The following is a 23,652-nucleotide window of genomic DNA, read 5'->3' as shown; positions in this document are numbered from 1 at the left end:
GAACAAATGAGAAACAAAATAATTTTGAGGCGGAGAGTAACATGACTATTACTGCCTTATAACTGGAATTTTACAAACTAAAACAATATGTTGTTCTGGTTCAAGTATTTGACATTCTCTCCCTGGTATCATGAGCGATCTTGAACTGCATATTTGGTGCCAACCGGTACCTCCTGCCTACCCTTCCAGTTTCACTCTTTGCATTACCAAATGACTACAGCAGATTGGAATGTCACTTAGTACCAGGCATGAGAAAAACAAAAAGGTAAGCTGTGTAAATCAGCACAGGGACTTCTGAAAGGAGGTCAAGCTGTTTCGGAGGATTCTTATCAGTAGTAACTTACAAAAGGAACCTAGAACCTCCACAGAAGTGACACTAACGAAACTAGCTCACTGTTCAATTAAGTTTTCTTAATTAATTCTCCTTGCAAAACAGAATTATGGTGAAAAGAACCAATCAGTGAAGTAGATTCTAATTTAATGTTATGGAAACACTCTGTTCGCTAGAATAATATTTTCAACTCCTGTTTTTGAGAATCTTCTATACTGTTAAATAAATATCCTAGGCTAACACATACACATATAGATTTCTAAAAAGTACATTCTGGAACAAATTCTTTAGGTAAGTAATGGAATACACAATAGGCATGAACTCAAAGACAAGGATACAGAATATGATAAGAATATGGTAAGACGTGTAAAGTTTCATGAAACAAAAACCTCAAAATCACTGATTCAGTTTTTAAAACGTTACACTGTTCAAGAAATCTCATACAAGGATACTTTTGAAGAAGATACTATCATTTCTAGCTACAATTGAACACAAAATAAGAAACAGCAACAAACAAGAATGCAGTCAACCTAGAACATACAACACTAAACCTAAACATGTTGCTGGAAATCTCTCCTCCCCCACAAATTACATTACATGATATAAAGATAAACATATAAAATCAAGGGAAAGAAAAAAAACACAAATAGTAATGATGACAGTGCACTACAAATAACAACAGTATAAATGCCTGCCTTATGCTAAACATTGTGCTAAGTACTTTTTATGCGTTATCTACTCCAATTTTCACAACAACCCCATAAGGTAGGTATTATTACTGTTCCTGTCTTACAGATGAAGAAATGGGGCCTAAGAAAGATCAAGTAAGTTGACCATGTTCACAGAGCTAATACCAGTGGGCCAGAATTCATACTCTGGCAATTTTGAAACAAGTCACTTTCAACCACAATGCGGCACTGCGTCTCATCCTGCTGTATAAAAATAAGGGTGGAATACACCCACAGCAATATGGCAGACTAAACAATCAGTAACCATTGTACTATACAATAAAGAATACAAAATGAACATTCTGTTTAATACACAGCTGAGTCTGTAAAAAAGAGAAATCCAATTAAAGGGAAGTAAAGGCTAGATAAACATATGAAAACATGCTCACTTACAGAAATCAGGGTAACAAATTGAAATTATCATTTCAAATACTTTAGAGCACAACAAATCTGAATATACTGAGGAGGGTGAAAACTGAAATTTAGAATATAAATTGGTAGAACCATTTCAATGATCAATTTTGCAGGACCTAAAAAATCTGAATCTAAATATTCCACTTCTAGGTATTCATCCCAAAAATTTTACATCAGTACAGAAGAAAACACGGACAAGAGTGTTCATTAAATCCACATTTGTAACTGTGGAAAAGTATACACAATTTATTAATCTCTGGATAGGGATAGAGATAGAATATGATTTATTTGGACAACAGAATACTGCAAAGCTGTTAAATAAACTATATCTACTCATATGAAGTTTCACATCAGTAGTTTTCTTGGGGGAGGCAGAAAGGGAGAAAGAAATCCCTTTCGCTATGTCTGTAACTCTTAATTCCTTAAACTTTCTGGATGCTATTTAACTAAAAGAAATATAAATAATAGTAATATATCCTTTGCTGATGTGGGAATCAAATGAAATAAGAGACTGGTTGTAATGCCTGAATCACTGCTAGGCATGGAACATGTTGTCAAAGAAATGTGACCATGATAGTTACGAATAAACTCAAGCCAAGGTCTTCAAAAAGCTTGCCATTTAGGGAGGAGCTCCTGTTTCACCAAAGTGCTGCCCCCACAGTTTCACATAGGGTAAATCAACAAAGACTTCTGGGATACTTGAGCAAAGCCTAATTTTAAGGAAACAACATTCTAAGCCCAGGGAACAAGTACTAAGACCCCAGGCAGAATCCCGGTTGGCATAACTGACAAATAGCAAGGAGACCCCTTGTGGCTATAGCAGAACAAGAAAGCGAAAAAAAGGTATTAGGAGTAAGGTTTGTAGGTCAATGTACACTTTGAGTGATTAAAAAAAAATTGGGGAGTCTGGCCGGGCGCAGTGGCTCATGCCTGTAATCCCAGCACTTTGGGAGGCCGAGGCGGGCAGATCACGAGGTCAGGAGATCGAGACCATCCTGGCTAACACGGTGAAACCCCGTCTCTACTAAAGATACAAAAAATTAGCCGGGCGAGGTGGCGGGCGCCTGTAGTCCCAGCTACACGAGAGGCTGAGGCAGGAGAATGGCGTGAACCCCGGGGTGCGGGGCCTGCAGTGAGCCGAGATCGCGCCACTGCACTCCAGCCTGGGTGAAAGAGCGAGACTCCTTCTCAAAAAAAAAAAAAAAAAAAAAAAACTGGGGAGTCTGAATAGAAACATTACATTATTTAACTTAAGGTTTAGAAGTGTATGTCTGTGTAGGAAACAGACTGTAAGGGGGCAAAGGCAGACAACGGAAATACTAAGTTAAGAGGTTACTGGAACAACCCAGGTGGGAGATATGAAGTTAGCCTGGATTAATTCAGTAGTAAGAAGCAAAGATGGTGAGAAGTGGTTAAATTATAAAAATATTTTGAAAGTAGAGCTGACAGAATCTGCTGCTAAGATTAGATGTGATCATGGTCTGAGAGGAAGAAAGGAATCCAGAAGAATGCCAGGCTGTGGACATGAGCAACTGGTAAAGTAAGCGGCTGTTCACTAAGACTTAGGAGAGGGCTGAAGAAGAAGCAGATGAGAGTGCGGTGCTGATGAGAGTGCGGTGGTGGGAAATCAGAGTTTAGTTTTGGACAGGCTCACTTTGAGATGCCGAGAGTGCACCTAAGTAGAGATATCCATTGAGGGACTGGCTATATGGGGCTGAAGTTCAGAACAAGGGCCAAACTTAGAGATGTAAATTTGGAATATATTAGCACTTAAAACCACAAAAATGAAATATTTCACCTAGGGAATAAGTGGAGAAAAGAGTGTGTATTGGGATCAGACCCTGAGGTCAGGGCAATAGGCCAGTCCTGAAGACCAAGTGAAGGAAGAATTTGATGGAAGATGTGATCAACTGCTGCTGCATCAGAAGATAAAGAAACGACTGGATTTGGCAGCATGAAAGTCTTTAATGACTTTGAGGAGAGTGGTTTTCGTGAAGTTAAAAGCTGCTCCCACTTAAGGTAAAAAAGCAAATGAAAAGGGTTCTAAAATTTAACTTTCATCTTTAAAATTAAACAACTTAAACTGACAGAGTATAGACATACCTCATTTTTTTTTATTGTATACATGACAGGTTTGCATCAATCAAATAACTAAACTGGCAAAACAATAATACAATTATTGAATGTCAACGCAGATTCAGTTGACGAATTATATTAAACAATATTTGATTTCTGCTAACTCAGAGTTTTAATTATGATTTTTCTAATAGATTAACTCCCCTGAAAATGCCATTTCCTAGACATCCTATACTCCTCCCCCAAATCGCATAGAAGATTCTCTAAGATACATCAGAAAAAAAAAACTTGGTTTTTTTTTTAATATTATACTTTTTTCAATCTTCAATTATTTTCTTTACTGTGATGTTTATGGAAATAAACTGAAAAAAAAAGCCATTTCATAAATATACATCACAACAAATAAAAAGTTAATGAGAAGTTTTAAGTAATCAGACAATCTTAACTATTTACAACTATCGGTAAGGCTAATTTCTACAAAGCTCATGGCTTATTTTTGAACTTTTAAAAATTCACGCACTGGTTTTCGGTGAGTTTTGTTTATGTTCATTTATCCCCAAAACAGAAAAAAACACCCCTACAGTTCATTTTGAGAATCTTCTCAATGTCACTGAAGTAAAATTATTTTAGTATTTTTGTAGTCATATTAAAAATTAGGGACTTAAAACATCTAAACCAGTCAACATTTAAAGATCTCATTAACAAACCTACATCCAAGGCTTCTTCCGATACCATGCAGTCCAGTGATAGTTTAATAGATTTGAACCTCATTTAAGGAAAAAAAAAGACTGCCCAAGCGCTGATAAACTGGTACCTACTAAATGTAAAAGGAATGGGGTCCAAGCTATCAGCTGTAACTCAAGTGATATGGTTTGGCTGTGTGTCCCCACCCAAATCTCATCTCGAATCATAATCCCCATATGTCAAGGGAGGGAAGTGATTGGATCATGGAGGCAGTTTCCCCCATGCTGTTCTTGTGACAGTGAGTGGAGATCTGATGGTTTTATAAGCATCTGGCATTTCCCCTGCTTGCACTCACTTCTCTCCTGCCACCTTGTGAAGAAGGTGCCTGCTTCTCCTTTGTCTTCTGTCATGATTGTTAAGTTTCCTGAGGTCTCCCCAGCCATGTGGAACTGTGAGTCAACTAAACTTCTTTCCTTTATAAATTATCCGGTCTTGGGTAGTTCTTTATACTAGTGTAAAAACAGAATAATACACTAAGATATTTTGGGTTTTAAAAAATAAGTACTCACTCAGTCTTTTTAGTTAAATTTCAAGTCCCCTAAAAATAAGAAAACAAAGCATTAAGAAATATTCATTTAGGCCAGGCGTGGTGGCTCACGCCTGTAATCCCAGCACTTTTGGGAAGCCGAGGCAGACGGATCACCTGAGGTCAGGAGTTGGAAAGCAGCCTGACCAACATGGCGAAACCCTGTCTCTACTAAAAATACCATCTGCCTGTAATCCCAGCTACTAGGGAGACTGAGGCAGGAGAATCGCTTGAACCTGGGAGGCGGAGGTGCCAGTGTGCCGAGATCACGCCATTGCACTCCACCCTGAGCAACAAGAGCAAAACTCTGTCTAAAAAAAGCAAGAAAAGAAAAAAGAAATATTCATTTAACAGCAAAAATACCATAAAATTAGAAGACCAAAATGACTGAGTAGGAAAAACTACTTATAAACACAGTAAAACATCAAAATGTTTATTTAAAAAGGATTTTCCATAAAAATTGACGAGAATAAAACAAATTTCTTGACAGAAAAACAAGCACTTCGCATAGAAAGAAAACAAAGATGGCAAGAAACATTCATGAAAGACGCCCTGCTAAGTGCAGTGGCTCATGCCTGTAATCTCAGCATTTTGGGAGGCCCGAGGCAGGCAGACCGTTTGAGCCCAAGAGTTCAAGACCAGTGTGGGCAACATAGTAAGACCACATCTTTATACAAATTTCTTAAAAATTAGCTGGGCATGGTGGCACATGCCTGTAGCCCCAGCTACTCAGGAGGCTGAGACATGAGAATCATTTGAGCCTGGGAGGTCGAGGCTACAGTGAGCTATGATGACGCCACTGCACTTCAGCCTGAGTGACAGAGTAGAGACCCTGTCTCAAAAAAATAAAAGAGAAAAGGATGTTCAATCTCAACAATGAATAAGGAATTACAAATTTTAAAACCAATGACACATTGCTTTTTACCTGTCAGACTGAAAAGTTTAATTCATAATATGCAGTGTTAGGTAAAGGGTCATAGTCACAACAGTGGCAGCATAAACTGGAGGGCCCCCTGCCTTATGAATAATAACTTGGTAGTCTATCAATATTTTCAATAAGTATAGCCTTTGACTCAAATTCCACTCATAGGAATCTATTTTATGGAAATACGCAAGTATAGAAAGACATGTGTATAAAAATGTTCGTAGCAGCATTACTGGAACAGTGTATTGTGGAAATAGTGTTCATTAATAGTTAAGAAAATGATTACTACATGGATTATACAGCTACTAAAAAGACAGAATTATATTTATACATACTTTTGTTTTATATAAATATGGGAGAATTTCTTTAATAAAGCATGTTGCAGAAAAGTATATATCCTACGATCCAATTTTTGTAAAATAAAATTCAAATACAGCTGTGCTACAATGGTGCATTCCTGTAATCCCAGCTATTTGGGAGGCAGGATTGCTTGAGCCCAGGATTTAAGACACCAGCCTCAGCCAAAACAGCAAGATCTCATCTCAAAACACACACACACACACACACACACACACACACACACACACACATTTTTGAGTCTACAAGAGCAAAACTGGGAAAGACACACTGTAAAAATTCCTTACAGTGGCTATGTCTGGATAGCTAGAATTCAGAGGTGAAAGGGAGACCTTCAGATTTACCCTACAGACTCAATTCAAAAAACATGAACTAAATCCACATAAATCTTAATAAATACAAGCTCTCCATATCTCTTGCTATAAAACTTAAGTTTCCCTTTGAGTAAAACAGGCCAGTTACTGCCCACCTGAAAAAGCTTACATTAGTCTGCAACAGCTTAACTATCCCAGGAAGGTGTTTCTCCTTTAGTCAGATATTGAAATGTTAACACAAAAGGTTCTAATTATATGAGCAGATTATAGTACCAGGTGAAAAGTAGCAGCATATTCTCAGAATAAATCTATTATTTCTTACAATATACTACCAAATCATGAATATCTGCAATGAACTACTTATATTTAATAAATTTTTGCTGTAAGTTATCCAATTTCTAAAGAAATCAACACAAGCCCAGCAAGGGGCCAGACTTCTAAAGCTTTAAATAAAAGACTTCAAATTTTACTGTGCTGAGTTTATGTATGACAGTTATGTCCTTACCGATCAACCTTAATGTCTTAGTGCATGCATTCTTCAATTATCCACTGTGCACATCGTGTCCTCCTCTGGAAGACCACACAGCCTGGTCTCTGTCCTCAAAGAGCTCAAGTTTAGTGCAACACCCTTTTAAGTGCATTAACAATTACTAATGCCCATTCATCAATCTTAGGAATAAAACAGCTCTCTTATACTTAGTGCTTAATTCAGTGAGGAATACTGTCACATCCTTGACTTTAAGTAGATTTCCCTACAGCACTTTTTCTTCTCATATTGTAGGGAGAAGAGGTCAGGAATTGCTAAACGGGCATTTTAGCAGTCTGGAGTCCTCCAGGTGATGAAATATTGGGGAAATTAATGTAACATTTGAGTATAGAATGAACTAGAAGCAAAGAGACCAATCAAGTTTACGATGTGGGGGTAATATTTTCACAGAGGCTAATCTGAGAGAGAATACCGGAGCAATAAGTCAAATCCCAACTTTGTCAGCTACCCAAGTGCACTTGATTCCTACTGAATCTCCAGGATTCAGTTTATTTTCCTCCCCTATCCTATGCCACTACTCATTAACTATCGTATTTCCTCAATCCCTCTCTTCCAAGACTGGCCACCAAAATCAAACATAGTTTTAGTTTTGTTTTCTAGACCTTTATTTACAGATAGTAGCAAATGACTAAAAGCTCATGTGTTTTTATAAAACTTTATTGGAGATGCTAAGGACAACCACCAAGGCAGAGGACTTGAAAAACAGCAACAGCCAGCATTTCCTGAGCAATATTCTCAATTGACTGCCAATCTAAAATTGGAAATCAATACTGGATTTTAGTATAGGCAAACCATCACCTAGATTACTTCACCTAGAAATATGCAGTCCAGATTCTGTGATGAAAGCAATACGTCAACACAGTGAGATGAAACCAAGTATGTGAAATAATACATTCTAGTGGAGGAGAGGAAGGAAGACAGCACAGTAAATCGCAGCTACCATGAAATCAGGCCCTCCATCAACCCATCTTGCAGAGGATCCTGTGACCCAGGAATGCCAGCCAAATTTTTAAATATCTAAATAAGCATACACAGTTTGAAGTCAATAAATGCTAAATAAGCATACACAGCTAGAGTCATTATCAGCTAGAGTCATTATCAACGTGCCTCCTTGACCTCAGGATTGTGGCCCCATACTTAATTATGGGGCATTTTTTAATTGAGAGAATGAGTAGAAGAACATCAAGAATCCAGCATTACAATACACACTGTCCTGAGAGATGAGCAAAATGGAGTCAACTAAGGGAGATAAGGAAAGAATAGCTCCAGAAAGAGGCTAGTATCATTACCAAGAAAAAAAAAGGGTGGTAAATAAAGCCTTTTATGGTCCCACAGTGGGCAACCGGTTTTGGTAATCAGGAAATCAAGGCTACCAAGAAAGGCAGTTCTAGCGGTGTTTTGGGGATAGAAGCAAGAAAGGCAAGGGTTAAATGAGTCAGGAGCAGATGGGGGAAAGGGATAATTCTTGCAGTAAGCTGGAGTAGAAATGTTTGTTGAATGAATGATGAGACAAAACATGAAGAGTTACAAAACTTTAGCAAAGTTTTTTTTTAATTAAAAAACAAAACTTGAGTGCCTTTTAATAGAAGAGAAAAGCCCAAAGACGAGTGAATGGAAGGTACAAAGAAACGACAGAGAGGAAGGGAAGCAAGAGAGAAGGAATGAAAGGGCAGCTGCAAAGTCCCAGAGGAATGAGATCTCAAAAGAAGAAAGGCATCGGTGAGAATTCAGAGGGCTCTTGAAGTAATAAAATAGATAACAATTATAAAAATGTTTCCAGTAGTAGAAAAAAAAATTAGCAACATAAATTGAAACACTCTAACTGATATATTAAGGACATCACAGATGATCAAAGAATAGGAATCTTTACAGAATGCTAGGAAGGGGGGCATTTAAGAGGATACCGAAAAAACTTTGAAGCAAGATCAGAGAGTAGAAATTAAATTAAATGCAATTTAACAAACTTTAAAGCAAGATCATGGAGGACTAAACAAAGTTTAGTAGGTGACACTTTCTAAACTTTCCTCTCCTGATCTGACATCATTGTACAGTATTTTTTTTTCCTGTATTGGACTTCCATGCCCATTCCCTTCCAGTATACTTAGCCAGTTCCCCCCTTCCCCAGCCCACAAGATATTTTGTTCTCAGGCTTTCTGTCCTAGGTTCTTGTCTCTCCTCACACAACTTTTTCCTTGTAGTCTCCTCTATGCCTTGGCTACCTGCTACCTACCACAATCACCCTGAATACCCTGGCTCTCTTCCTAAGTGCCTATGTAGGATGCCTCTGGGAAATCCAAGTACCTCAAATTTGGTATATCTCAAAGAGAACTTTTTATTTCCCCACTCAAATCTAATCTACCACTGACATTTTTTATTCTGGTTAATGACACCATCACCTACCCAAAGTAGCCAAGCAAAAAACTGGGGTTTCCCTGGACTGTTTCCCTTTCTCTCCTCATCAGTCTCCAAATTCCAGTTTACCTCCTTCAGTTTCATTTTCTCCTTCCCTGTTACCTTAGTTCAGGCCTTTACCTCAGACACAAGCGCAGGATGGCCTGAAGGCCCTGCCTCCAAGTGTGCCCTCCCTTCACAGACTCAGCTGCCACGGAGGTCCATCTGAACTGCAAACTTCCTCACATTCTTTCATCTCGAATGTTTTTAACTTCCCTCCCTTCACTCCACAGACTTGGCTGCCAGAGCTCCATCTGAACTGTCAACCTCCTCAAGTTCTTTCATCTTGAATGTTCTTAACTTGGCTTACAAGGCCCGTAAGAACTGACCATGATTTACACCTTTGGTTTCGTAACTGGCAACTGGCTCCTCAGCCCCAAACCAACTAGTATGTATACTTGCATGTACACACAGACACACATATAGTGCTCTTCTCAGTCACAACATGATGCTATGAAAACACATGGCCCCAAGATCTTAGCAGCTTACAACAAAGCTGTATTTCTTTCTCACAATAACATATCATTCTGTGAGTAGCTGGAGCTCTGATCTAGTCATCTTCATTCTGGTACTATGGTTCAAGAATGAGCCCCAGTATGGGACACACTAATGCACGGATGACAGAAAAAGGCAATGACAGAACCATGAAATGGACTTCAAGCTTCTGCTCAGAAACCGTATCTGTCACTGGCCAAAGAAAGTCACATGGTCAAACTTGATGTCAAAAGGGCAAAGGCCATATAATCCTCTTATAAGGAGGACAGTGAATAACGAGGAACAGTACAATCTGCAAGCCACAAAATGGGCCTGCATATTCGCACGTCTGTGCACAGATTCAACCAAATTGAATGTTTTTAAATAAGGTCTCACGCCTTACCCCTTTGCCCAGCTATTTCCTACAAATTTTTCAGGATTCAGAATAAACATCACTTCCTAAAATGAACTCAGTTAAGCTTCCCTGACTTGACAAATCCTGGAAAGGTCCACCGCCCATGAGCTACCTACCAGGTCTCCCCTCTTCACTGCCCTGAACACACTCTGCTTGCTTGCCATGCCTGTCTTCCACCACAATGAGATTCTGCCGCAGCTGCAGTGCTCTTCTTGCTCAGCATGGCACCACTGTGCTAGTACAGTGTGTACACACAATGGGTACAAAGAGGATACATCTCTGCTGCAGGAATGCCGGTCTCCTCTTCCCCATAGAATATTCCTTCTCATCTAAAGACTCTGGTCTGTAAACATGTGCCTGATTCCCACCACTTAAATAGAACATTTACCATACTATTGCCATTTTTCCGCAATTTATCTCCCATACTGAAATGGGAGGTTTTTGAGAAAAAGACCATGTGTCAATTAAGTGTCGCATGCTCAGCAAAACCCACACATAGTGGGTGACCACTCAGTGAGTGAACGTGGAAATGGAGACCGAAAGGAACACATGTACTGAGTGGGAGGGCTAGGAGTCAACCTCAAGCCCCAGATCTCAGTGCCAGTTACCGCTCCCTCTTCTTAAGGCACAGCAAGCTCATTAGGTAATTGTTCATTTCCTCCCTTGAGATCACAGATTACTTCATTCCTTCATCTCTGACAAAGTCTGACTCCTAACAGGCTCTCAATAAACACCAGTCTGAATGAATAAGTACATTATCCTCAGACAAATCCCTACAATTGAAGAAAAATGTTTAAATGTCCATAATTTTAATAGGGCTAAGCCATTACTGGGAAAAAAAAAAAAGTAAACAGAAACAATTTCCCATGTTTCTCGGCCCATGAAATAGGCACATAACTATTTCCAAAACATTTGCTGTTCATAGGCATCAGTTCATGAAAACAATAATTTCCATTACATTTAACGTAAAATCTAAAGTGTTTCTCAAAAATCAAGCTGGTGATACCATCCACATGCATTTGTAATTACATACTAAAATAAAATGTCTAAGATGCCATTACATTAATAAAATGTTAACATTACTGATTTATCAGAAGCTACTGTTCAGCAGGTACACAAATTATAAACAGGTAGCACTTCATGGTTGGGTGCCACTTGGTTAAAAAAAAAGTTTTTGAAGTTAAATTATATTTTATGCAAGAATATTGGCCACAAGAATCTAAAGGCAAATGCTACATTAAACCAATACAAATAAGGAAAATATAATGGGTGAGCAACGGAAGTTACCTGCATCTAAGCATCTTACAACACTAGCAGAGTGAGTAGTCTTAGTTTATTCTCATCACAAAATCAGGTAGGCTAACATGTGGTTCTTAAAATCAAATATTCAGAGCGCCCACGATTCATGAAAGAAAAATATTCCTAACTTCCTACTAGAAACCTCCTCCAGGGCTACTCGCCAAGATTCATTGTTTCTTACAAGAAAAAAAAACCAAGGCTCATCACCAGAGAAGACGGGCTGTAGGATGTAAGAAGGTACAACAGGCCGCTGTGTCTGAGATTCCCCCTTTTCATTTGGAAATGCAAGTATTTGTTCAATAGATGTTGAGGAACTGTTAGTGATAAAGAATAACCTCTCAAAGATTGTTAAAATTCGAATGTTATCTGGGGAAAAATTGCTAGTTAATGTGTAAATAAAGCTTTATGACACAAAATTAACTGAGTGATGGCAGTAAGGAGAACCAGAGTCTCCAAAAGTCACAGAATAAACACATTTTGTTTGTTGTTTAATGGCTAAGCACAGACCAGGGAAGGGCCAGGGCAACATCCAGAGCAAAATCAGGCAGGGCAGTACCAAGAGGACGCCCAGTAAGAAGACAGCGACTAAGCGAGATGGCGAGATGGCATGGGCAGGCACAACGATCTCCACAAATGCGGCATCACAGCCAATGCTGTCAAAAAGGCATCTGAACCTTGGGTAGGTCTTGACCTCCTTTCTTTCCTATAGGCCTAAGAAAGTAATCAGTGAAGCTATCAAGACTTCTTCACTGAACTCCTCACTCATATTCCAATTTCTGGCTGCTATATAAGATACAAGGTTTGTATATAGTTACAAAATAAAATATGGCATGTGTCACCTTGGCTACAAAACACAGAATCTACTATCACAATGATAAAATTATAATAGGGCTTTAAAAAGTCTAGATGAAAATCAATACATCATGTATTTATGTATGAAATACATATATATGCACATAAGTACATGATCCAAATAAAACAGAAGAGATGTTTTATTACATTATGCCTGTGGTTCTTCCTGAAAATTATGTCCTAAATTTTCTACTTAGAAATTATTTTCCTATAAAACTTCCAAACACTGGTTTCATTGCAGTGACCTTAAATTTTTGGATTTTACAAACATAGTGCTTAAGAGAAGGTTCCAGAGTCAGAGGATCTGGGTTCCAATCACTGCTCTGTGGCTTACTAGTTTTGCATACCCTTAAGCAAGTTATTTAATCTCCTTGTGCCTTGGATTCTTCATCCAGAAATGGGAACAGCAAAAGGACATACCTCACAGGAGAACGTAAAAAGATAACATACACAAAGCATTTACACTAATGTCAGGTATATATCACATATGTTCACTACATGTGATGTATTACAATTACTATCAGAATAACTTAGGTGACTTTAAAAACTAGATTCCTGACAGAGGCATGGCTGGTTAAGAAACACGATTCAGTACTAAAGATGCAAACAACTAATAAGCAGATACCGCTAAACATACACACAAACTTTTTTCCAAAATAAAATAAAATGTTAAAAAAAAAAAAAAAAGCCTGAAAAGCAACTCATTTCTTCAGATGGCAGAACGCTGGGTAATTTGTTACCTTTATTTCTGTTTGTATTTTCCAAATGCTCTAAAATAAGCATATTTGAATAATGGAAAGAAGCAAATATTTTTTAAATGTATCTTACTATAGTGAATCAAACATACTAGCTCCTTCATGTCTAATCACATTTTCAAGAATATACATTAAAAATCAGCCATAAAATATCATAAATGTTTTTTAATGTTTTTCCTGATTTACTAGTCTTAATTTCACTGTCCTTCATATTCTCAAAACAATGTCATGAAGGTAATAAAATTAATTTTGTATAAATTAAAATCAGCAAGTTTGGCACAAAAACCACATTAATTGTACCATGAACTCACTGAAGTCACCTTTGCCAATCTTAAATTAAAAACACATTTTTAAATATTTGAGGTCATAAACATTAAATTCAGTAAAAACACTGTCCATGGTACTCCTGGCAGAGTTCTGAATAAGCAAAAGCTTAGCTGATTTACAAAAGAACCATTACAAATTCATATATTCACCAACTAGGATTTTTTATCTGTATTATATCGTTCTGATAAATTAAAACAATGTTTGCTAATAAGCATGATTCTCTAAATGGTTAAAGATTGTGTAGCACCATAATAGTTAAGTAATGCTATCTATAATAACTAAATGGGTGACTCAAAAACTCAAAATGCATTTGCACTCATCCATAAATTAACAACACAATATATTTTGTGCGAAACAAGGTGCAACTAAGTAGAAATAAAACTAATCTTAAGTGATGCTAATCTTAAATATAAATGCAGTACTCTGATATTTTGTTTTTGCTGCACGTATTTTTTTAATATATCCACATATTATTTTGAAGTATTAAAAATCCATATGTGCATGATTGGTCTTAGAACATAAAATACCGTCTGTGTTTGTGTGTCTGTTTCTCAGGAAATAAGCCAAGGGAAAACACAACTAAACGTAGTAGGAGAAAAAGACGTCCTTACACAGCCGACGGTTGGCTAACTCAAGAGTTCATATTTGGGAGACGGAGACTGAAGGGGCAGACAAGTGCCAGAAGGCCTAAGCCACATTAAACAACAGCATAACTCCACATTGTGCTGAATACATGAGACGCCACTGCTCCCTGAACTATAAGATCTATAAGTAGAACTTGAAAATGTCCCATAAGTAGGTGTGGCTTAGGTCACATCCCGAGTGAACTCAAATAATAAAACTTGATGGTCATCACTCTAATAGCTTGTGGCCAGTATTCTCAAGTAACAAAAATGTAAATGTGTGCATCTTAGCACTGATAACTAAAAATTAAAAGGAGGCATTTATAAATACAGAAAATGTATAATGAGTAAAATAAATATGTTGAAATGTATACTTCCATAATAATGAGCCCTATGTTTACATTTTAAATATTATACGTTTATATTATAGCCTTACTTGGAAAACACCACAATATCTACCTTAGAACACACATATTTTTTAAGTCAGCCCTAAAACTCATCACTAAACATTCTAGGGCAGCAGCTCATAAACTGCAGTCCATGAATCCCCAAGGTTCTCTGAGACCCTTTCAGGTCATCTGTGAGATCAAAACTATTTTCTTAATATTTTGACAGTATTAGCCTTTCTCATTTTGTTGGAATTTGCATGAATGGTCAAAGCAATGATGAGTATAGCTGATGGCACCTTAGCACCAAATCAAGGCAGTAGCACCAAAATGCACTATATACAAAACGTATTTTTTACTACAATGCAAACTTTTTTCAAAGCCAGTTTCACTTAAGAATGTCTTTGCTACGACAGAAAAAAATGACTGATTTCCTTGAAAATTGAGTACATGTTTGTTCGTTCAATTATGTGCCAAAATGGGAGGCATACATAAAGCCCTTCTACTTCTGCATACCACAACTTGATGGCTGTCTCAAAAAAAAAGTATATGAGCAATTGTTTAAGTTGTGAATTGGTCACTTCTTTCATGGAACATCATTTTTTTTAACTGAAAGAACAACTATGCTTATTTAGGCTTAGATATTTGACAGACACTTTGTCAAAAATGAATAACGCAAGCTTATCTCTTCAAGTGCTGCCTATGACAGTGATGTCAATAATAAAATTTGAGCTCTGAAATGAAAATTTTTAAAAAACCTGTATCCACTAATGAGAGTCTGAAGGCTTCCCTATACTTACAATTTTTCTGATGAGATCAGTGGTGATATTAACAAAGGTTAACATTTTGATATTGTTTAAGGAAATTTATCAACATTTAGTAGATTTGCATAACTCAGTGAATCAATATTTTCCTAATAATCAACACGAGGGAAGAAAATCACACGTGAGTAAAAGAACCATTCAAAGTGCAAGGCAGACAAATGTGTTTTTTTTTTTTTTTGAGACAGGGTCTCACTCTGTCACCCAGGCTGCAGTGCAGTGCAGTGGCTCCTTCACAGCTCACTGCAGCCTTGACCTCCTGGGCTCAAGCAATCGTCCTGCCTCAGCCTCCCAAGAAGCTGGGAACACAGGTATGTGCCACCCTGCTTGTTAATTTTTTTTTTAATTTTGGTAGAGACGGGATCTCACTGTGTTGCCCAGACTGGTCACAAACTTTTGGGCTCAAGCAATACTCCTGCCTTGGCCTCTCAAAATGCTGGGATTACAGGGATGAGCCACCGTGTACAGTACGAAAAGTATTTAAAAGAATCTTCCAAAGGAGGATAGCAGAAATGAAAATAAAGTAAGCTCAAACTAGAATCCTTGACACAACTGATTTTATTCCCAATGCCTCTTAAAAAGAATCGTTCCATGGGTGGCAGGAGGGGTGTTTTCATGGTGCGACGCACCATGACTTGTTATTCAAGATGTAGTCCACTGTTCCATCTATCACGTTTTATACCTATCCAAAAAAAAAAAAAAAAAAAAAACCGAAACAACAACAACAACAAAAATCATTCCAATTAATGGCATTCACAGCAACCTGGATGGGACTGGAGACTATTATTCTAAGTGAAGTAACTCAAGAATGGAAAACCAAACACATGTTCTCACACCTAAGTGCGAGCACTCAATGAGGATACAAAGGCATAAGAATGACACGATGGACTTTGGGGACTCGGGGAAAAGGGTGGGAAGAGGGTGAGAGATAAGACTACTAAATGCGTTCAGTGTACACTGCTAGGGTGATGGGTGCACTAAAATCTCACAAATCACCACTAAAGAACTTACTCAAGTAACCACATACCTCCTGTTCCCCCAAAACCTACAGAAATAAAAAATTTAAAAAAAATTCCAAGTTTTTCCCAATGAAATTAATGTAAAAAATGTAATGTAACCTAATAACTCACTAAAAAGCTCGTGTAAAAGCATATTATTGAAAAACAAATGTTCTTTGCAACCTATGTAAAATCATGGTATACTGCATGAGCATCTAGGAGTCTGCAGCACTCGGAATTTTATTTGGATAACAATAACAATATTTAAAATAATGTATTTGAAAGATATTTTCTCAATCTATGAATTTTATACTAAGCATGTTTATAAGAGATTATGAAACTTAAAAATACAATGTTGTTAAAATTGTGGATAGTGTCTGAGAGTGACCATATTGTTACTCCCATTTCATTTTCTCTACTTAACATACAGAACCAAAGTCAAAGAAGAGGAGTGAAACTGGCAATCTCAAATCTCAGTACCAAAAGCTGGTAACAGTGAAAAAAATGACAGAATTTGTGTTGGTTCTCCTATAAAAAAATCAGGAACTAGAATAATAAGTAGACCACAATGGAAAGTACCACTATGAGCAAACAAGAATAAAGAGAAAGTAAATTCTTGGAAGAACCAAAAGTTTTAAGTCTGCAAAAAGCAGAAACCGCCTGATTTTCCTTTAATAGAACATGTATGAAATCAAGCAAGAGAACTTGCTAGAATTCTGAATAAAACAGCCCACTGCACCACTCAGCCAATAAAACACCCCCCAAACAACAGAAACAAATGAGCATTTTTTTCAAGGATCATAATGTTGGGTCAATCTTTCCTCTATTCTGAAAATCAAAGGCACTTTCAGGTGGAGTTTTAGGAGGCAAGGCACGACTTCCTAATTTGGAAACAACCTAGCATGCTGTTGTTACTAAAGTCAGTGGCAGAGCTAGACTAGAGCTAACCTCAACTGCAATATGTACTTTTCAGCCTGCTTCCACCCTACCAAAGAGGAAGATGGTTTTTAAAACACACACAAAAAAGTCTGAATATTCTGTGAAAATGGTCTTGTCCTGTCAGCCTAGGTCAATCAGGCACTAATAAACTTCAGGAAGTTTGAAACTGCAGAAACTGCAAAAACAGTGCCAGCAAGTCCACCCTGTTCACACCTAGAGTTAAAGGAAACAACTCCAGTTTATGGCTGTTGTCCTGGTATAATTATTAATAGTGCCCACTTGCACTCACAGGGTTCCACATGGCCACTCTTAACTAGAAAGGAGTGACGCTTACAAGGTAAAGCAAGTTGTGTATATTCAGCCTAAAAACATAGCAAAATGTAAACATGTGCAACCAAGATTGACGTTTCTTATTTTCTGTAAGCCATACAATTTTTACATTAAATTTCTTGTGAGCAAAAGCACAAAAATTTTGGCTCTCTTCCAGCCATAGTAAACTATTCCATTTCAGTTCCTCAAAAGAGTTTCACTCATGACATACATGCATAAATTTGTAAGTATAAAACTTCAAATTATCCTTTACTTTTGGAAACATACTGGAAAACACCTTCCTGCTTATATTTGAACCACCTCTCTATATGCTTATTCTCACTTTATTAAGCACATTCACTTTCTAAATTAAATTCTAATATGGTTTTGGTCAATCACATACGTCAAAATGATTAGTGAATTTTATGTTTTTATGGTTGCTAGAATGAAATCTCGACCAGATAACTTGAGCTAGGCAAAGATCTCCCTTGCCACCTCTTTAGCCCAGTTACACACAACGAGAAATGTTCAGAAAAATCTTCTACTCATGAACAAAGACGGTACAATTTTTGGAACATGCACACACCTGCTACGAATTCCTACATACGGAGACACGAACTGGAAGCCCACCAGTAGATTTTTCAGGCCCTATCAGCACATCAGCGTTAGCCAACTCTGACATGCCCAGAACTGGTTAAAGGGTCTGTGGGATTTGGCACACTGCTTAGTATCCAACTTACAAGTGTAAATGTAGGTCAGACAGATACATTTGATCCCTGTCTTAAGTATCTACAAGGTGAATGGGTATATCCTATACACAATCAGCCAGAAAACTAACAGAAATAGCAAACATTTGAACAACAGCAGAAATCAAGACTCAATCTAATCTGAAAATAATTTTCAACTGAGAAGTTCAGTCTCTTATGTTCAATAACTGCTACCTGCATATACATTTTATTTATAATAAACATGTTTATATCAAAATAAATGCTATACTACTTATTAGTACATACTGTCTGACATTACACCAAAATTCAAGTCTGGTAAAACTGTTTATAAACAAATTAGTCTATGCCACCAGATTAACCAACACCTAGAAATAATGCTTTATACACTACAATTGCTCAATCAAATCCTTAATGACAATCATAAACGTTTCTTAAGCTTCCCACCAATTTGGTATCATATCCTGATCATTTATGATCCCTGTTTCTCAAGAATATGAAAGACCCACTTCTGCTATTCTGCCACTATTAATTTAACCACAATCACAGTTTGATAGTGTTATAAAAGTCTATAGTTATAACACTTACTTTCCATCAGGTCTGCAAATTATGTAAAATAAAATTATTTTTCACTGGCAGGAGGATAGCAAATTGAAACTAGCCTAGATGTAGTTTCAACTTAAGATGACTCAACACTGTTAGATAAGAGCTGTCCCTCAGACTCACAAGAAAACACTGAATCAAACATACAACAACCAGTTATTAAAGGAAATAAAAGATTTTAAAAGCTTATAACCACCAATGAGATTCAACTTATCAAAAATAAAAAATAGAGATGCCTATAAATACTAAAAATACATCATTGGCAATCAACCATCTCATTAAAACATCAGTCACCAGAAACAGATTTTCAGCAGTACCAATATTTAAAAATACAACTATTGACAGCCAGGCACAGTGGCTCACGCCTGTAATCCCAGGACTTTGGGAGGCCAGGCAGATCACCTCAGGCCAGGAGTTCCAGACCAGCCTGGCCAACATGGCAAAAGCCTGTCTCTACTAAAAATACAAAAGCTAGCCAGATGTTGTGGCACATGCTTGTAATCCCAGCTACTCAGGTAGCTGAGGCACAAGAATCACTTGAACCTGGAAGGTGGATGTTGCAATGAGCTGAGATCGCACCACTGCACTCCAGCCTGGGTGAGAGAGTGAGACTCTGACTCAAAAAAAAAAAAAAAAAGTTTCAAATATAGTTCCGTTGTATGATAAAGCATACTCACAAGCTAAATATTAGTCTGGAATATAGATGTAGCTATAAGTTATGCAATTATTACCACTTCACCTGAAGACTTCCTACTCTATCTCTGCTGACAAAGTTATTTCTTACACAGATCTCTGGAAAACATGAATCACCACATTACTTCTTGATTAATCAGAGTATTAAAATGTAATGTATTCACCTGTAATAAAGCATATGTAGGTGTCCACCTAAATTCTGGGTTATTTTTACCATCAGGGCAAGAAGGAGACAATAAATCCAATAAAAAATAAATGACTTTAAGAAGTATCTCATGAAGCGAAATAGTCAATTACCTAGCATAATTTCTGCATTTAAGTGTAAGCTTCTTGCAAAACTAAGAATAAGACATGAAAACATAAATACTCACTGGCCTAATAAACACTCTTCACTAAATTTTTAGAAAGCATATATCCCATATTTTGTCATGAATAAAGGTATATACAATGAAGGCCATATTCGACATTCTTTCCACACAATATTTATTGAGCCCCTACCATGCAATACACAGAACAACTATTCAAGAAAATTCTACACTCTTGCCTTCATGTAATAAGAGGGAGACAGACATACCAATGGCAATGACAAGTCATGGTAAGTTAAAACCAACAGGGAGACCTTTGGATAACCAGAGAAGCCCTCTTCTGAGGAGGTGACAGGAAAGATTAAAAGGACTCTGCTGCCATAATTATTCAGGAATCCCTAAAAGAAAACAAGCCGTAACATTAAAAATAAGCAAAGGAGGGACTATACATACTGTAAGGAGTTTCCGTGAGCTACAGCTTTTCATAGTAATCAAGACATTAAGTTAGCTTAGCATCAATCTCCTGGTTATAAAATAACATCATCAGGTTTAGATCAACTCTCATTTTACAAATTCCAAACGAATCTAGGATCCAAGTGACAAAGAGCCTGAAAAATACTCGTGATAGCCTACTTATTCTTTGTAAGCCCTTCTTTTACACACAAATGTGAATACAAAGGAAAAAGCAAACTTAGCCAGGATGATGTTAAAACATAACTCTAATTTTCTTAAAAAAAGAATGTAATCCAAAGAACCAAGTTTATCATCTTCCTAAACACAGAAACCACAAAATTATCAGTGGTTATCAAAGCTGCCTGAAACCACCAATCATAGATGATTAATGAAGTTATAAAATTTGAAAACAGATACTTATCACCGTACCAAAAAAAACCAAACAAACAAAAGAAAACCCACAACTATACTCTCACACACATAAAAAGAATACCCAAGTAAATAAATACAAGGCTTAAATCTTATTTCTACAAATCAATTCCTGCAGTGAATTTGTTCAACATTTACTGAACATCTGATAAGGACCAGTACAATGCTTCTGTTCTTGCAGAAAACTACAAAATTGGACTTGTGATGACCAAATAGAGTAAAAATAATCATTAGATGGTTAAAAAAAAAAAATTCACACGAGCTTAGACAAGGCAAATTGAAACTGTTGGCCTTGAAATACTGGCTGAGAGAATTACTCATATTAAGTTTACCTACATCATAATAAAAGATACAATATGTTAAATGCAAAGTTTAACTAGGACCATAATAAATTTAATAGTACAGGAAGGTTCTCGAGAAAACAAAATAGAAATGTAAGCCAGCCACTATACAGTGAAAAAGCTAAAAAATCAATATATGGACATTCTTAAAAACCAATTCATTTCATTATGAAAGGCTTCTAATACAATTCTGAAGAATAATTTCTAAAATTAGAAATGTTCAGATATAAGTAGGGAGAAAATTTAAGAAATGGAATATATCATCTTTTTTTCCAAGTCCTTCAATTCTTGTTTTGCTTCAATGTATGTACAAAGCAAACTTTCACCTACAGTATAACTGAAAAAATAGCTTTCCAAATGACAGGCCAATTTTAAAAACTAGTCATATCACTAAGAAATAAAAAGCTTCAATTGAGTGCTTAAAATAGAATTTAATTAAATCAATGAACTATAACGTTTCTGATTTGAGACTTTTTAAAATACTAACTCAATTCGAAATCCCAAAAAGCTGAATTCTCTTTATTAAACTGAAAAAAGATTCCTTTCCACCAGACTTGAGAAATCTCTCAAAAAAAAAAAAAAAAAAATCATCCAAACAAACAAACAAAAAAAAACTACACACCAAGAAAATGTTTTATGGTCAATTTTTTTAATCTTGTGATAAAAAGAAAAATTAATTCATTATTCTGAAAGAAAACATAATCCTGAAACTAAATTATCATGTCACCTTTCTAAAGATATACTATGAAGGAGCACAAGTACATAGTACTAACTCGCTTACTAGAACCTAACTCATAAAATCATTACAGAAGATGAATGAATCAGGAGTAACTTAACATAACATCTATGCTCAAATTGGCAACCTGAGCCTAATGACGTGTGTCAGTATTCAACTAAGGATTAAGACAAACGGCTAGCTACCCACGTCAAGTGCAGTCACAGGTACAGATGAAGACAGAAGAAATAGGGTCCTTCCCATGACTGGTAAAAACTCAAGAAGTCAGAGAAACAATAGTCAAATTTTCTCAAAAATATAAAGTGGAATTTAATGATAAAAGGATTAAATTTCATAAGAATGTTGAAATTTGCCAAACATGTTTTGTTGCCTAGGAGCCAGTATTTTACAGCTAGTATTAACTATAAACCACCTATTACAACAAATCAAAAATAGACGCTATTAAAATGATTTCCTAAACGGGCACAAATATTGAGCGAAATGTTTTTTATGCTGTTAAAGTCTGTGCAGCCACCGAATGAACAGAGCGCGGAACCGACCCCTGCGGAGCGATTTACAGGGTTGCTCCCTGACCCTTCACCTCCCTCCCCTCTCCAGAGCCCTTCCTAGTGGACTTGGACTCAAACATTTTTTTAAAAGCTGCTCGGAACGCTTTCAGCAGCTTTGTTATAAACAACCCCCATTGTTACCAGACCAGGAGCGAGCGTGATTTCCTCCTCCTCTCAGGGAGCCAGCCCGGGGCCGGCGCCTCCCTCCGGGCAGAGGCCGCCGCAGAGGGCCCTTCCTCGCGGCCCCGAAGGTGGAGAAGACGCGCCTTTCCTCGGAGGAGTCCGACTCCGGGCCTGTGCCATCAGGGAGCCCGCACCTCCCGAACTTTGTGATACTGCCGTTCCCCTCCCAGCTGGCAGCCTGCAAGTTTATGAACCCGAAGCACAGCGCGCGTCACAGGCTCCATCCCGGCCACGGCGAAGGGGCGCCGCGAGCCACAACCGGGCTGCAGGTGGAGGGCGCCGACCCCGCGCGCCACCGCGCCCCCCGCGCCGCCGGGGATGAGACCGGGGCCGCGTCACGCTCGCGAGGGTGGGGGCGGCGGCCCAGGTGAGCCACCAGGTGAGCGGCCGGAGAGGGGAACAGGTGACTGCCGCGCCCCGCCAGCCCCCGCTCGGCCCGCGCGACCCCGGGATACACCGCGGCAGGGGGACGGGGACTGCGGGGGACTGTGGGGCCCGCGGTGGGCCTGGGGGAGGGGGAGGGGAGAGAAGGGGAGGAGTGGGGGGAGGGGGAGGGGAGGGCGGGTCCGCGGCTGGCGGGCGGCGGCAGGGGGGGAGGGGCGGGGCGCGGCGCGGCGGGCGGGGGTCGCGCAGGCCCCGCGCCCGGCGGCGCTCACCTCGGTCGGCTGGCTGATCTCGAATAGGTCCAGCCGGTTGGCGTTCCAGTGGTGGATGATGTCGGCCAGCTTCCGCCGCTCCTCGTCACGGCCGCCCGCCGACATGGTCCCGGCCGCGCCTCCTCAGGCGCGCGGGGCCGGGGCCGGAGGACGGGCCGAGGACGACAGGTCCGCGGGGGCCCGGCGCCCCTCGCCACCCCCCGCCGGCCGCCTCCGCCTCCGCGGCTGCCTCCGCCTCCGCCTCCGCGCCCGCGCCGCGTCCTCCGACTTGGCCTCCGCCTGGGGCTCAGTCCGCGTCGCGCCGCCTCAGCCCCGCCGGCCGGTGTGCGCCCGGCGCCCGCACCCGCCCGCGCCCCGCCTGCTGCCGTG

At 38.7% G+C, this 23,652-nt stretch overlaps 1 protein-coding gene across 10 annotated transcripts in view; it reads right to left on the bottom strand.

Annotated features, from left to right (window-relative positions):
- AFDN (afadin, adherens junction formation factor) overlaps positions 1-23,614 on the bottom strand; it is a 146,774-nt gene extending 123,160 nt beyond the window's left edge. For all 10 annotated transcript variants that reach the window (XM_058435686.1, XM_032162496.2, XM_058435687.1 and 7 more), the window contains exon 1: positions 23,284-23,614. In XM_058435686.1, coding sequence (XP_058291669.1) covers positions 23,284-23,388 — 105 coding nt within the window. In that variant the 5' untranslated portion in view covers positions 23,389-23,614. The remainder of the gene's footprint in view (positions 1-23,283) is intronic.
- Positions 23,615-23,652: the final 38 nt, after the last annotated feature.

This window comes from Hylobates moloch, unplaced genomic scaffold (assembly GCF_009828535.3).
Source record: "Hylobates moloch isolate HMO894 unplaced genomic scaffold, HMol_V3 SCAFFOLD_2, whole genome shotgun sequence".
NCBI classification, from domain to species: Eukaryota; Metazoa; Chordata; class Mammalia; order Primates; family Hylobatidae; genus Hylobates; species Hylobates moloch.
This window is presented reverse-complemented; position numbering and strand designations above follow the sequence as displayed.